Source organism: Pteropus alecto, unplaced genomic scaffold (assembly GCF_000325575.1).
Source record: "Pteropus alecto unplaced genomic scaffold, ASM32557v1 scaffold39, whole genome shotgun sequence".
In the NCBI taxonomy this organism is placed as follows: domain Eukaryota; kingdom Metazoa; phylum Chordata; class Mammalia; order Chiroptera; family Pteropodidae; genus Pteropus; species Pteropus alecto.
Window position 1 is genome coordinate 8019391 of NW_006443568.1, and position 15334 is coordinate 8034724.

At 43.5% G+C, this 15334-nt stretch overlaps 1 protein-coding gene across 5 annotated transcripts in view; it reads left to right on the top strand.

The window, feature by feature from the left end:
- PTAFR (platelet activating factor receptor) overlaps window positions 1-14410 on the top strand; it is a 33164-nt gene extending 18754 nt beyond the window's left edge. For 4 of the 5 annotated variants that reach the window (XM_006924347.3, XM_006924348.3, XM_015598774.2 and 1 more), the window contains exon 2: window positions 9741-14410. In XM_006924347.3, the coding sequence (XP_006924409.1) occupies window positions 9785-10813 (1029 nt within the window). In that variant the 5' untranslated portion in view covers window positions 9741-9784 and the 3' untranslated portion in view covers window positions 10814-14410. Of the gene's footprint in view, window positions 1-5730; window positions 5790-9740 lie in introns of all 5 variants that reach the window. The other variant, XM_025041490.1, reaches the window with a different exon arrangement.
- The last annotated feature ends 924 nt before the right edge of the window (window positions 14411-15334 follow it).

The window sequence follows — 15334 nt, forward strand, 5'->3', positions numbered from 1 at the left end:
TTTGTTGGCATTAGTCTAAAGCTCTGTCTGGAGTGGCAGGAAAGCCAGTGGTGGGTAAAAGCCCCTGAGGTCAGTGGCGACCTATAGTCCCCTCCCTGGGCTTCAAGGAACTAGGCCAATGGGAGGAGGGAGGCCTGGCCATTTGTGATCACTTTACATGCTTATCTTTGAAATTATTGTTAGGAATGTAAGATTTTGCAGATGAAGAATCGAAGGCTCAGAGAGGTAAAGTCACTTGCCCAAGGTCACACAGCAAGAAAATGGCAGAGCCATATGTGAACCCAGGTCTTTCTGACCCCAGAGGCCTCGTTCTCCCCACCTTATTATGCTTCCCCTACTTTCCTCTGAATAGCCATCTGAGGCTTGGTCACTCATTCAGTCATTCGATCCCCAGTATCTGACACTGGGGACAAAAAAATGAAAAAGATTTATTCCCTGCCCTCAAAAGCTCCCAGCCTGGCGAGAAAACGACCACAGAAATCCATACTTACAACATATGTCAGGTGCTATACTGAAGAATGTGCCCAGTACCATGGTGACCCAGAGAGGGAGGCAACTCTTTCTGACTGAGGCAAGCAGGGAAGGCATTCCAAAGGAAGTGCTCTTTAGGTTAGGTCTTAAAGGATGAGTAAGGTGTTGCTGGGGAAAGCAATAGGCAAAAGGCCATAGCATGTGCAAAGGCACAGAGGTTTGAGGAGAAATGGAGTTTTCAAAGCAGCAGCAAGAAGTTCAATGTAGCTGGAGTAGAAGGCGAGTAGCAGCAGAGGCTGATGGGAGATGAAGTGGGAAAGGAGCTTGGACTTGATCCTGGGCAGTGGGGAGCCATGAAAGGTGTTAGATGAGGCAAGAATGTGGCTGGCAGCGTGTGGCGGCACAGCTCTTCTCAAACTTCAGTGTGCACATGAATCACCCAAGAATCTTGTTAAAATACACATTCTGGTGCGGCAGGTCTGGGGTGGACTCCGAGATTCTGCATATTAATGAGCTCACAGATGATGCTAATGCTGCTGGTCCAAGGACTACAATTTGAGTAGTGAGATTGTGGAGGGCTCACTCTGCCTTGTGTGGAGGCTGCTCAGTGGAGGGGCAACTGCTGATGCTATGATGTCACTGCATAGATCAAGCTTCTACCATCTTCTTGGGCCACAAAGGCATCAGTGTTGTCAGTTGCTGGATATTTGTTCACTCAACAAATGTTTACCAAGCTGCTGCTTGGGCTAAGCTTGTGCTGGGCACTGGGGATGAAGATAGCGATCAAAAGTGCCACTTTCTGGTCCATGTCATCACTAACTCTTGGCTCCAAAATGATCTCTCTGCTCCCTCACTTGTCATCCACCTATTTTTTGCCAGCAGCCAAAGCAAGTCAGATCATATTACTCACCTTTCTGACATACTCCAGTGGCTCTCTGATGCTTATAGAAGCAAATGTAAACTCTTCATTATGGCCTAGGGGTGATTTGGGGCCTGTTGCCCTCTGCTCTCATCCCGCTTTTCCCATTTCTCACATCTCTAGGGCCACACTGACTTTCCAGTTCCTTGAACGTGATAAATTTATTCGTATCTCAGAATATGATGGTATTATTATCACTGTAGGCCCTTTGCACATGATTCCCTTTGCCTGGAATAATTCTAGATTTTCTCTTGACTTGTTCCTTCTCACTTTTTAGATTTCAGCCAGGGGAAGATACAGGTTTTGCAGGACCCTAAAGGGGGACCCTCTTTGAAGAAAAAATACTAAATTACAAACACACAATTAGATACAAGGCCTAGGAGGGGGCCGTCAAGCTCAAGCTTCTTTGGCTTCATGGTAAATCTGCCTCTGGTTTTGTTTCTATGTCACCTCCTCCAAGAAGCCCTCCCTGGTCACTCTATTTAAAGCAGTGCCCTACCCAATCTTCATCATGTCACTATTTTTATTTCTTTTATTGAATTCATGACAATTTGAAATTATCTTGTTTTTGTTTTGTTTTTATCTCTCTACTTATTTCTGTCTCTTTTCCCTGACTAGAGTGTAAGCTCCTCAAGATCAGGAATTTGTTTCTTTTTATTCCTGCAGTATTCCCAACACGGTGCCAGGTACCTGGTGGAATGTCAATAACTGCCAGGTGAATGAGTGAACATGGTCTCTGCCCTCTAGAAGTTAAAGTCTAGTGTGGTAGGAGGACACACACAGGCGATTTCAGTGAAATAAAAAGCTATGAGCTATGGAAGCCCAGAGGATGGCCCTTAACCAGGCCCAGGGGCAGAGGGCAGCGTGTGAAAGAGGCAGGGAGGCTGGAAAAACTACTTTGGAGGAAAGGAGGCCTGAGCAGTCTTAAAGGATGATCAGTAGTTATCCAGACAGAGAGAGGGAGGGAAGCGTCAATAAAGGCACAGGGGTATGAGCCCCCAGACCCAGAGGAGACTTGGCTGGTTACATTTTGGGTGATCTCAAGGATTCTGTTGATTCAAAGAGACAACTGGGCCAAGGGGAGTGGGGGTCACATGGGGACCAGGACCTGCGACTGGACAGAAGGCAGCAGAAGTAGGAAGAGCTGGGGCGATGGGTACTAGAGCCACTAAAAGCAAGGCTTTAGGCAAAGGCAGGGGTTCCACTCAGGACTCCCCACACTGATTCTAGTCCTGTATCTGGAAGGAAGAGGCCCACCTCTGCTGGGCTTCTTGTGGGGGCCATGTGGACTGGGGAGGCTCTGGGGTCAGACAGACCTGAGTACTCATTGTCACAGGTTGCGTTCCTGAGATGGAAATTAGCATGCAGGCATGTTTTTCCTGGAAAATTTTAAAGCAAAACCTAGATATTATATAATTCCATCTAGAAATACTGTGGTCTATATATCTAATAGATAGGAATTTAGAAATACAAAAATATAAAAACATATCATCACACCTCACAAAATTAGCATTAATTTCATAATTTTGTTAATCTGTGTTCGAGTTTTACCAATTGCCTAACAGCTATATTTTTTTTTGGTTAGTCTGTTTGAATTGGGATATAGAAAAGGTCCACACACAGCGTGTAGTTGCTCAGCTAAGCTTCTTGAGCGAGAAGTTGACATTCTACTTCCTCGCTTCTCATTCACTCCAACTCATGCTTTGGAAAACTGCTCTCCTCTAGTCACGTGACATGGAGTTCCCTGTTGCCATACCTGATATTTCTTTTCTGTCTGCATTTTACTTGATCTTCCTATGACTTTTCACACTGCTGGCCACTGGCTTCTACGTTCTGGAAACTTCCTTCTCTTAGGTCTCCAGCATGGCACTTCTCTGGTTCTCCTTCTACCTCTCTGACCTTCCTGTCTTCGCCTCTTTCATAGGTTTCTCCTCCTCCTCTGACTTCTCTTTTAATGTTGGTCTCTTCAAGGCTTAACCTTGGATCCTCCTGCGTGTTTCACAGGGGCTCCAAATTACGATATGTCCCCAGCTGAATTCATCCTCTCCACCCCCATGCTGTTCCTCCTTAGTGTCAGTTCCACGAAGACAGATACCATGCCAGCCCCAATCATCTGGGCCAGAAGCCTGGCAGTCTTTGACTCCTTCCTTTCCAACAACCAGTATCCCACCCATCACCAAGTCCTGTCCATTCGATAACTCTCACAAGCGTTCTTTTCCCTCCATTTGCTCTGCCATGGTCCTACCTTCCTTTGGGCCTGCAGACAATTGCAGTTGTCTCTTTGCTGTTGTCTTTCTGCCTCTGGTCTGAAGCTCTTCCAGTTCATTCTGTACACAGCAGTCAAAGCCATCTTTGCCAAACCCAGATCCAGCCTTGTCCCTTCCATGGTCTGTATCCTTCAATGACCCCCCATTTTCTGTAGAATCAAGTACAAACTCCTTAGCCTAATATTCAAGACCCTTCTTTAGTTGACTGATGCTGACTTTGTAGGCCCTTTGTCTCTTTGTCTCTCCTTACCCCTCCACCCCTTAAATTGTAGCTAAACTGAATGTCACCAGTTCCTTGAGAACAAGGTACATCTTCTCCTATTGTTTTCAGATCTCTGCACATGCTGTTCCCCTCCGTGGGAGTCCTCATCAAGCTAACTCCTTCTTATCCTTCGGCATGGGTAGGAGGTCATTCCTGATCCTTAAGTCTGGGCTAGGGGCACCGTCTCAGAATTACTCTGACATTTGGAACATCCACCATCATAGCACTTTTCACTTGTCTATTTCTGAATCTCTCTATTGCAAAATGATCTCTGAGCCACTGAAGGGCAGAGACTGGGTCTGTTCTCTGAGGCCCCAGAACGCTGCCTAGGGCCTGGAGCAGTGAGTGATTTGTCCAATGGATGCATGCATGCATGCATGCCTGAATGAATGAATGAGTGAGTTAGGCTAACCTGTGTATGTGCCCCATTCACATGAGGAAAGACTTTTTATTTTTTATTTTATTTTTTTAGAAAGATTTTTTAAAAAGCAATTAATTTAGAAAAAGTCCCTAAACAAAATACCAATTTTTAAAAATTGAGGTAACATGGGTTAATAACATTAAATAAGTTTCAGGTGTACAACATTATAATAATTTGACAACTGTATACACTATAGCATGCTCATCACCAAAAGTCTAGTTTCCACCTGTCACCATACATTTGACCACCCTTTACCCATTTTGTCCTCCCCGACTCCATTCCCTTTTGCTAACCATCAATTTGTTGTTTGTATCTATGAGTTTGTCAAAATACCAAAATTTTAAATGAAGACAGGATCATAATAGTACCAGGCAGAGCCATATTAGAGCCTGAGGCAAAAGGAAGAATCAGTAATACTGACTTTGATATTTTAAAAATACAGTATTAAAATATTATTTATCTTAGTTACTGAAGTTTTCGGTGCCCGCTTTTATTTAGTACCTAAGTGAGCGAGCACCTCACAAGCCTTATCCTCCCTCGTCCTGGTCTTGGCAGGAAGACTTTCTCAACAGGCCTGTACAGGCATGGCACAGAGGGAAGGGCCCTGGAGGATGTCTTGGGTTGAGTCCTTTGGCCAGAGAGGGACAGTTTTCAGCGGAGAGTTGCCCCCACCCCCACTGAGCTGGAGCCTAAACCCAAGAAGAAGAAGGGACTGACTTAAGGGCGTGAGTGGGTGTGGGTGTGGGGAATGGTCAGAGATGTGACTTCCTCAAAGACCCAGAGTGAGGAGCATTATACACTCCCAGCTGTGGCCTGCCTCCTCACCCCTCTCAGGTCCCAGAAACAGGGTCCCCCAAGGCTGGGGGTCCAGGAGGAGAAAGAAACAAAGCCAGTTCCAGATGAATGGGCATCTTGGGCTCAAGGGAGAGAGAGGGGGCCTAGTTTTTTGAGCAGCAATTTTCAAATTTTCTAGTCTCAGGATTTTTTTAAATTCCTAAAAATATTTGAGGACCCCAGAAAACTTTTGTTTACATGGATTATATTCTATCAATATTTACCATATTCAAAATTAAAACTAAGACATTCTAAAAAGTTTTGGTTTTAAATATAAAAACCAATAACAAACTCACTCATTCCACGTTAACGTAAATAACATTTTTAGTAAAAAGTAGCTGAAATTTTCAAAACAAACAATCTAGGGAGAAGAGTGACATTGATTTACATTTTTTTGCAAATCTCTTTAATGTTGGGTTTGATAGAAGACAGCTGGATTCTCATATCTGCTTCTGCATTCAATCTGTGGTAATGTTTTGGTTGAAATAAATGAAGAAAATCTGCCCTCACAAAGATAGATATTTGTAAATGGAGGGATATTTTCCTGTCTTTTCAGATAATTGGTGATACTCTTTGACACTACATCACAGCTTCACAAATGGTAGTTTCTTAAAGGTTAGTTGCAACACAGAGCCTGCATCATATCGTCAACTTTTTGTAATCTGTTTCCTGTGATGCATTGGTCTAGCTTACCCTTTGAATCTTTTACCTACGTGTAATTTTGAAACTTCATGTCTTCCTCATTTGGACAGTATCAGTTCAGAGTTAGGCATGTCTTCCAGATATTGACTTTTCATTATAAGGTATAAAAAAAATTGCATTCATTAATATTATCACCAAGCTCATCAGAAAATTCTTTAAGTATTGGAAAGTTGTCAGGCTCCTCTTGGTAGATACGATTTTTCCAAAAATTCTAAATTCTAATTTTGGAATTTAAATTTTATCATTGGCAATAAATACTGTTTATTTTCCTTGAAGTGACAGGCTCACTCATTTATATCTGAGAAAATGTCTGCTGGATTCAAGTCTGAAAAACTATAGTCTGTCATTTTTTTCAAGTGATGGTGGTGATCCTCAAAAAAGTTCAGCTCGCAACTTAAACAATTACGTAAGTGCTTTCCCCTCAAGACTGCCATCGTACTTTAATTTGCAGCAGAGGGTGTTTCATGAGGATTTCTCATTTCGACACAGAATATTGGAAAAGATGTGTACTAAAGATTTAATAAAATTAATAATTTTCTTGCTTCATCAAGAACGTTTAGAAATGAATTGACTTTTTTGCGGGGCGGGGGTTCACTATTTATTCTTTTTTTTTTTTTTTATGCTGAGTACATGGATGTGGAGAATGTGACTCAGGCTACAGTTCAGTGCTGCTGCCTTGGTTTGTGCTAAGGAGCCAGCAGTTTTGCTCACTGTTTTATATCATCAGCACAAATATCAACATAGTAAAAAAGGCAGATAATGTCTTGGTATTATTATGACGATAGTTTTGACCTCATGGATTCCCTGAAAGGTCTCGGAGTATTCCTCTTTCCTCCCTCATTTCCATGCCCCCTTGCCCTTGGGAACTGTTAGCCTAGACCTTTGGAATCAGATGGCAGTGGAAAACGTCCCAGCAGAATAGAAGCTAGTGATTTCGCTGCTGGAGAGGCAGCATAAAATTTCGTAATTCAAATCAACTGTGTAATTCACAATGTGACTTGAGGGTGAGGTTTTTGTTTTTAAAGGAATCACAATGATTCATTAGAATAATGGAAGCCACAGTTATTGCATTTAACATAGACAAATCACCACTATGCTAAATGAAACAAAGCATAAAAATTTTCTCAATCAACGAAATTCCAGTTAGAGCCAGTGGTTTCTTTAAACTCACCTGTGAGTATCTATAGGCCTCTTCAAGTCTTTCCACTGCTCTAGGGCTCCCTAAGAGATGGGTGTAATTCAGGCTTAGTACCCTTTTCTTCATTATTGTTCATGGTGCTAGGAACAGCTGTTGACTAGACAGACAAGGTCCTTGTTTTCCTGGGGCTCGTAGTCAAGTGACAGAGTGTTAAACGATCACACAAATATGATTACAACTCTGCTAAGATTTATGAAGAAGTACAGGGAGCTTTGAAACAGGGCCTAATCTGGCCTGAGGCCAGTGAAGACATCCTGAAGAAGTGAAATTCAGCTAAGGTCTGAAGCAAGAGTTGGAATGGCTAGGTGGAAGTGGGGTGTGGGTGGGGAAGAACGTTCAAGGCAACGGCATGGGTATGTGTGGAAGTTTAGGTAGGAAAGGTCTGGGTGGGTTTGAAGACCCACCTGGGAAGTCCATTTTGGCTGGAGGCTGGTAGGAAGGTAGCACAAAATGAGGGTGAAATAGCAGCTGGAGGTCAGGGCAAGGGTCATTAGGTGGCCTTTTTTTTTTCAGTTATTAGAACCTATCAAGATCCTTCCTGCCTCAATCCTGGACCCATGCAGATCCCTCTGCCTGGAATGTTCTTTCTCTGCTCCTTTTTCAGGCCTCAACTGAAATGTCACTTTCTTTCTAAGTAGATCTCTTTTTTTATCTCTATGTCAGCACCCCGTTTTCTTTGAATAGCAACTATATTTGTTTACATTGCTTTTGTCTGTCTCCCCTGTGAGACTGTGAGTTCCCAGAGTGCAGAGGCCCTGTTGTTTGTGTTCACCTTGTATCTCCCGTGCTTAGCAGTGAGACTGACGTGCAATTGGTGCTCAGAAGTATTTGTTGGATGAAAGTGTGAACAAACAAATGAACACAGAGCTGGATTTGAGAGCCTGGCTGCATCCCTTAACAGCTGCGTGATCTTGGACAAGTCACACAACTACCCTATCCTCAGTTTCCTATTCTGTAAAATGGGGCTTTACGTGAGACTCAAGTGAAATAGTGCATGTGGACGTACCTGGCAGGATTCCTGGCTCAGAAAGAGGTGCTCCTAAGTGTTAAACGTCTTGTTTCTCACTCTCAGTTCTGTACCCTTTTCACTGCACTATGGTATGTGATGTGCCTCAGGCCTCACTTAATCCCAGCTGAGTCTCATGCCATCCTTTCTCCCTGAGCTGCTTTCCTGAGTCGGCCCACGGCAACAGACACCATCAGAGGGGCTTCCAGGCTTTTGTGATGGCAACAGAGTGGGAGGAACAAGATGGGAGGGGAGGGAGCAACTGGTTCTGATGGAGAGTAGATGGGGAGAGGGACTGTTGAAAATCGACCAGACTTTGGGTACTGGGATTATGACTAGTTTTAATCTTATTTAATATACTTTAAAAAACCCTGTGTTTTGTAATAATATTAGTCCTTCAAAAAAGTTGCAGAACAGTTGAAAGAGTTCATGAATGCCCTTCATCCAACATTCTCTAATGTTAAAAATTTACAAAACCATACTATAATGATCAAAACCAGAAAATGAACATTGATGCAATATTAGCTAAATTATAGATTTTATTTGAACTTCACCAGTTTTCTCCTTAATGACCTTTTCTGTTCCAGGATACAATCCAGGGTCCCACATTACATTTAGTTATCATGTCTCCTTAGACTTCCTCTGATCTTTGAAAGTTCCTCAGTCTTTCTTTGTCTTTCATGATCCTGACACTTTTGATCAGTACTGATCAGTCATTTTGTAGAACGTCTCACGATTTGGGTTTAAATGGTGTTTTCTCGTGACTAAATTATGATCATGCATTTCTGGCAAGAATACCACAGAAGCGATGTTGTGTCCTTTTCAATACATCATAGTAGGGGTCCATGATGTTGATATGTCCTATTGATGATGATGATGTTTATCTTGATCATTTGATTAAAATGTCATCTACTGTATACTTTTAAAGAAATTATATTTTTAAAAAATTTAATTATTAAAGTAATAAATTACCCTTAAAAGTTCAAGCAAATAAACTTCCCAGCAGACCTACCTCACCTTCCCAGAGGTGATTCCTTTTAGATCATTTTCTACTTGTATACACATATATAATGGCATCATACCAACTTTTTTTGGTTTTGTTTTACTTAACAATATTATCCAGGGACAACTTTCCATGTCAGGACAATTAGTTTTAACTTGTTCTTTCTAATGATTGGCTAGTATTTCATTCTCTGGGTGACCCTCGTATTATACTTTTCTGTATTTTCTAGATTTCTTATGAGCACATTAATGTTTTTTAATATAGAACATTTTACCATCACAATTTTTATTTGAAATTTCATCAAAAGAAAAATATTCATATCTTGTCAGAATATTAAAAATTTATATTATATGTTTTATCACCAGAAATAGATTATCTAAAACTTTAAGTCAAAATAAGCCAAAGAATAAAAAGGTACATTTTAAAATAGAACAAGTGAAAAGAAACTGAACTGCCATTAATTTTATTGACTCTCAGATGCCATTTATTCAAAAAATATACCTTTATTTTATGTAGAAAGAACAAAATGCCATGTAATTGGAAAATACCATTGATTTTAAAGTTTTAAAATGTGCAAAATGGGAGTCTTGGAAGTGATGAAATGAGATAGTCCCTTGTTGGCCTTTCATTAACCAGAATTCCTATGTGGTCTTTCAGGCTCAGACAGGACACTGACCAGCTGCCTCTTCCAGCCCAGAGTAATGGAGACAAATGATTCCTCCCGTGTGGACTCTGAATTCCGATACATCCTCTTCCCAATTATTTACAGTATTATCTTTGTGCTGGGGGTCGTTGCCAATAGCTATGTGCTGTGGGTCTTTGTCCACTTGTACCCTTCCAAGAAACTGAATGAGATAAAGATATTCATGGTGAACCTCACCATGGCCGACCTGCTCTTTTTGATCACTCTACCCCTGTGGATCATCTACTACTACCACCAGGGCGACTGGATTCTCCCTAAATTCCTGTGCAATCTGGCTGGCTGCTTCTTCTTCATCAACACCTACTGTTCCGTGGCCTTCCTGGCCGTCATCACTTATAACCGCTTCCAGGCAGTGACACGGCCCATCAAGACCGCTCAGGCCACTACCCGTAAGCGTGGCATCTCTTTGTCCCTGGTTATCTGGGTGGCCATTGTGGCTGCTGCATCCTACTTCTTTGTCCTAGATTCTACCAACGTAGAACCCAATAAGACCGGTTCAGGCAACATCACTCGCTGCTTTGAGCATTATGAGAAGGGCAGCATGCCAGTCCTCATCATCCACATCTTCCTTGTGTCTGGCTTCTTCCTTGTCTTCCTCATCATCCTCTTCTGCAACCTTATCATCATCCGCACGCTGCTCATGCAACCCACACAGCTGCAGCACAACGCAGAAGTCAAGCGCCGGGCGCTGTGGATGGTCTGCACAGTCTTAGCTGTGTTCATCATATGTTTTGTGCCTCACCACATTGTGCAGCTACCCTGGACCCTGGCTGAGCTGGGCTTCCAGGACAGCAACTTCCACCAGGCTATTAACGATGCGCATCAGGTCACCCTCTGCCTCCTTAGCACCAACTGTGTCTTAGACCCCATCATCTACTGTTTCCTGACCAAGAAGTTCCGCAAGCACCTCACGGAGAAGTTCCACAGCATGCGCAGCAGCCGGAAATGCCCCCTAGCCACCACGGAGACTGGCACCGAAGTAGTTTTGCCACTGAACAACAACCCTGTCAATTCCTTAAAAAATTAGTCTCTGATTGTTGAGGCTAAGCCCAGAGGTTTCTCCTTCATGGACATCACGACTGACTTGGGGAGAAGAGGGGTATCTGCTGTGGCCTGGGTACCTCCTTCCTGGGTACTGGGCTCATTAGGTATGGAGGCTACCTCCCCGAGGCAGGGACGATGGCAGAGCTAGACTGCTGGAAAATCTAGAACTTGAATGAGCCCCTTCAGCCACCTTTGGGCACATGCCATAGTAACCTTGACTGGTGACCTCATCCAGAGTGTTTGAATCTTATAGCTCTGGGAGGAAAGTCAAGGCCAGGGGCAGACCTTGGGGGCAGACTCTGAACCAGTCAGTTCACCCTACCAGGGCAGCAGGCCCAAGTGAGTATGGCCTAAAGTTTTGGGCAATCACTCTTTTTATTACTATAAAGACAGAAAAGGGGGTTTTGGAAAAAGGATACTCCCCTGGCAAAGTGGCAGTATCTTTGGGGCAGACTTTTGAGCTAAGATGGTGCTACCTTGTCTCTACTCACAGGCACAAGGTCTTTGTGACACTTCTTAGGGGAACGAGCTCAGTGGAAACTTCTCCTGACTCACCCAACAACCTCTCCTGAATGGTGACCACAGGAAATAAAACATATATAGATCCAGTGCTAGAATAGGGACTTGTTTCCAGAGGCAGACGTGTTTGCCTGCACAGGCCTCACCTCAGGCCTGGGTGAGCTCTAGGGAAGTGGGAGAGATACAACTGTAGTACCCACCTGTCTGTCTCAATAACAAACCCTGATGAAGTACTTTCTGTGAGGCAGCCACCCACTGTGGTGGGCAAACACCCCTCAAAGCCAGACTCCGGTGTCATGGTGCCCAGAGCCTTCCATGGGAAGAGGAGCTTAGGCTGGGAAGTGCCTGTGTGTGGAGAGGCCCCCAGAGTGGAAAGAGTCTGTCAGGTCTCCTCTCTACCTCTCTTTCTAGAGGCCCCCTCCTAATTTGACTTAAGGGAGGTAGGAGGAGCAATTATGGTCTTAAAGGCCAGCAGGCACTTTGACGTCTGGGTGCAGAAGATAAGTGTCAGCTTCTCAAGGATCTCTAGATACCTGCTTGTGATTTTCAGAAAATATATTCAAACAAGCCTCCTCTCATATTCTAAGCTAAGTTACCTGCAGTATGAACCTGGCAGCCCCAGACCCAAGACTTGGAGGAGACTTTTCTTGTTTCCAGAGCCCTGTGGACCTTCAAAGAAATCTTCTTGCCTTTCAGCTAGTGTCCCCATAAAGTTGGAATTCTTGTCCTCTGTCTACTGAGCAAGCACTGGATTGATGATTTTGATAACTGCCTCATAGTGAGCCGGTAACCTGCTTGGGCCCAGGATAGTAGCTGTGGGCTAGACTTAGCCGATAGTGACCAGGTAGATAGTGTAGTGTACTAGAGCTTTCGTGTCTCACAGACCTAGGTTCAAATTTTGGCTTTGTCACTTTCTGCTGAGGGACTCCGAGCTGAATTTCCTACCTCATAGGGTTGTTATAAGCAGTGAATGAAGTTGCCGATGCAGATACCTCTGGGTCAGGGTGACTGTTCATCCCAGATTCTGCTTTTTTTCTGAGAATTTTTTCCTCTCAATCTTCTTACGGGAGCTGAATGGATGAGAGGTGAGCATCTGGCTCTAGTTGGGCCAGTCAGGTGCTCTGTCTCAGGAAAAAGTAGCAAGATTCAGGGATGCTATTTCAGGCTCTGCAGGCCACTCACCTGAAGATATATAAACTCTGGGGCTGTGTGTGTGTGTGCATGCGTGTGTCTGTGTGTATATGAGGGGAGTTGGAACGGTAGTAGAGGCCGGCCACCTGCATGCGCATCCTAGAGAAGATAGCTTTGCTCAGAGAGAAGATGGAAATGTGCAAAGAGACCAGGGCAGACCCCAGCCTGGGGGTGAAGGGCTTCCAGGGGCCTGCTGTCTTTGTTCCTCCAGGCCAAGTCCTTCTTGAGGCACAACTGCACTTTGTCTTTTGGGGCCTGTGAGAGTCCCTTTTTAGGCTACATTCTCTTGCTTTGCTTAAGCTGATTTGAGTTATCTATGACTGGCAAGCAAAAGAGCTCTGAAAGAGATAAATACTTATATGGTAAACCACAGTTTTTCTCGAATTTCAATCATTCCTCTACCCACCCCTCAATTTTTGCAATATCTTTGTACCAGCTATATGTTTACTTAATAAATGTTTTTCTTTAAATTAAGTCACTTTTCAAAACCTAAATTTTTTAAAAAGGATACTTTGTAACTAAATTGTAAATGAAAACTAATGGCACCTGCCATACATAGAAGGTAGACATAAACATAAAACATAATTATTAAAATAAAAATGTTCTTGGTGTTCTGTCTAAAGTCACCTCATACACCCCAGGGACTTGCATATCACACTTCAGGAAACACTGCTGTGATATGTACAAGGTGAACAAGGTCTGCATTCAGTAAGTGCTCAATAAAGAGTAAGTTGGACAGTTCTGAGATGATAACTTGTGATCATCCCCTTGCTTCCCCCAGAATGTTGCCCCAACATACAGGCCAGGGTCTTACTCACACCCAGGGACCATGGGGGTGGGAGGAGTATTTCAGTTTGTAGCCCACGCTACGGCCCTGCTGATCCTCTCATCACTCTGAATACAGACACCTTCATTCCCTCTGTGACCTCTGACCTCTGACCTTCTCAGATGCTTTCTCTTCTCTTTGACCTAGCCAGAAAACCTTCTACATGCAGCCTTCCTGAAGTCTTCCAGATAGGGTCATTGGTTTCCTTCTTGAAATATGTTAGTCTGGGAGGGCCCAACTTTTTATACCTTAATTACTATGGTTATAGAAGTTTATCCATTTCGAGGTCTGTCTTCCCTATCCTGAGGTAGGAACTGAATCTTAATCATCAGTGATCTATAGTTTCTCACAGAAAACCTGGAACCGAGATCCGTCTGTCTCCAAAGCTTACTGCTTTCCCACGATGTAGCATAAACAGACACATTGACATAAACACGCACTTATTTTGATTCTTCAGGGACAGCTAGGGAAGGAATGTAATACATATCCTTCCAAAGTTCCATGTACACATTTTAAAGGGAGGTGGGGATTTTCAGAGGATCTGAACATTTTAGAGCTGCAAGGGTCCAATTCCTTTGTCTTATTAAGGGGAACATGGGACTCAGAGGGGTTAAAAGATTGCAGAAAGCACATGGCATAGAACTGCAGTGAACACAGAATTGGCTGCTGACCTGTGTCTCTTACTTCTTGTAGTGGTGACAGGGTCGATAGGAAACACTGAGTTGTAATTCTTTTGAAGAAACATTACCAGTTAGGGTTTCCAAGCCATCTTTTAAGTCAAAAGGCCTCACTCTGCATTTTCCCCTGATCTCAGCCTTCACCCCAAGGAAATTTCAGTGATCTCAGTTAGAGAATGTTAGTGCAGGCAAGACCTGGCCCCTCACCTCATCGAGATGAGTCAGTCATAGACACAAGAGTGTGGAAAGTGTAAGTCACAGCTGATTAGAACTGAGCATGTTTACGCCTGTTTTTACTCATCTATGTTTATCTGTGCTTGAGAGCTAAGGCCACAAATAGGTGTAATAAAACCCTCTTGCAAAACAACTGGTTTTTGTGCAGACTTGTATTTCTATAATACAAATTATGTTTCCCCTGACATCCTGCCAGGAAACCATTCTCCCACTACCCAGTCGTTCATCTATCCACCCATCGATTCATCCATGTGTTCATCTATCTAGGTATCCAACAAACACTTATGAAGTACATATTTTGGTCCAGTAAGTATGCTAAGCACAATTTTTATCTGTTGTCTCATGGAAACCTCACACTCTCCCTGAAAGGTAGGTGATTCCATCCCCATAGAAACGAATAAAATAAATAAGGACCAAGCTGACTGAATGACAGTGGCTGCCTCCCAGGTACTTGGTATAGAAGGAGAAGGGCCTACATTTTGTTGAGTCCCAGATATTTGCTACTTCACAAATCTTGTCTCATTGAGTCCTTACAACCACTGTACAAAATTTATGTTTCATACCCATTTTACAGACAGGGACATTGAGGCTTGGAGGGGGTGAGTGATTTGGAAAGATAAAAGAGCTACTAAGTGGCAGAATAATATTCAAACCCAGATCTGCCTTAGTAATATGGGTCCCTTTCCTTCTCTCCTTCCCCCATGTGACTGTACTCTCACTCAAGCCCCTCTAGGCACTGTCCTAGCTGGAGTGTGTGCTGGGGTAGGAGTCTCTTGAGGGGAATAGCAGCTGACGACAGCCCTCACCAGCTGTTTCTAGCTTCCTGTTTGAATGCTCTTGTGCTCCCTACGCAGGCTGAAGCCCCAGTAGCAGTGACTTCTTTCTGGGCTGAGGCTCCTAAGATCAGTTAGGGAGGACAGTCCTGCATGTGGATGGTGTATGTGAACATTGTCTCAAAGAACTTCAGAAGCCAGAGTGTCATTGTTGCTGAAGCTGGAAGGTGCATTAGGTGGTCACCCGGATCCTGACATCTATGTAAGAGGAGGGAAAGGGGTGA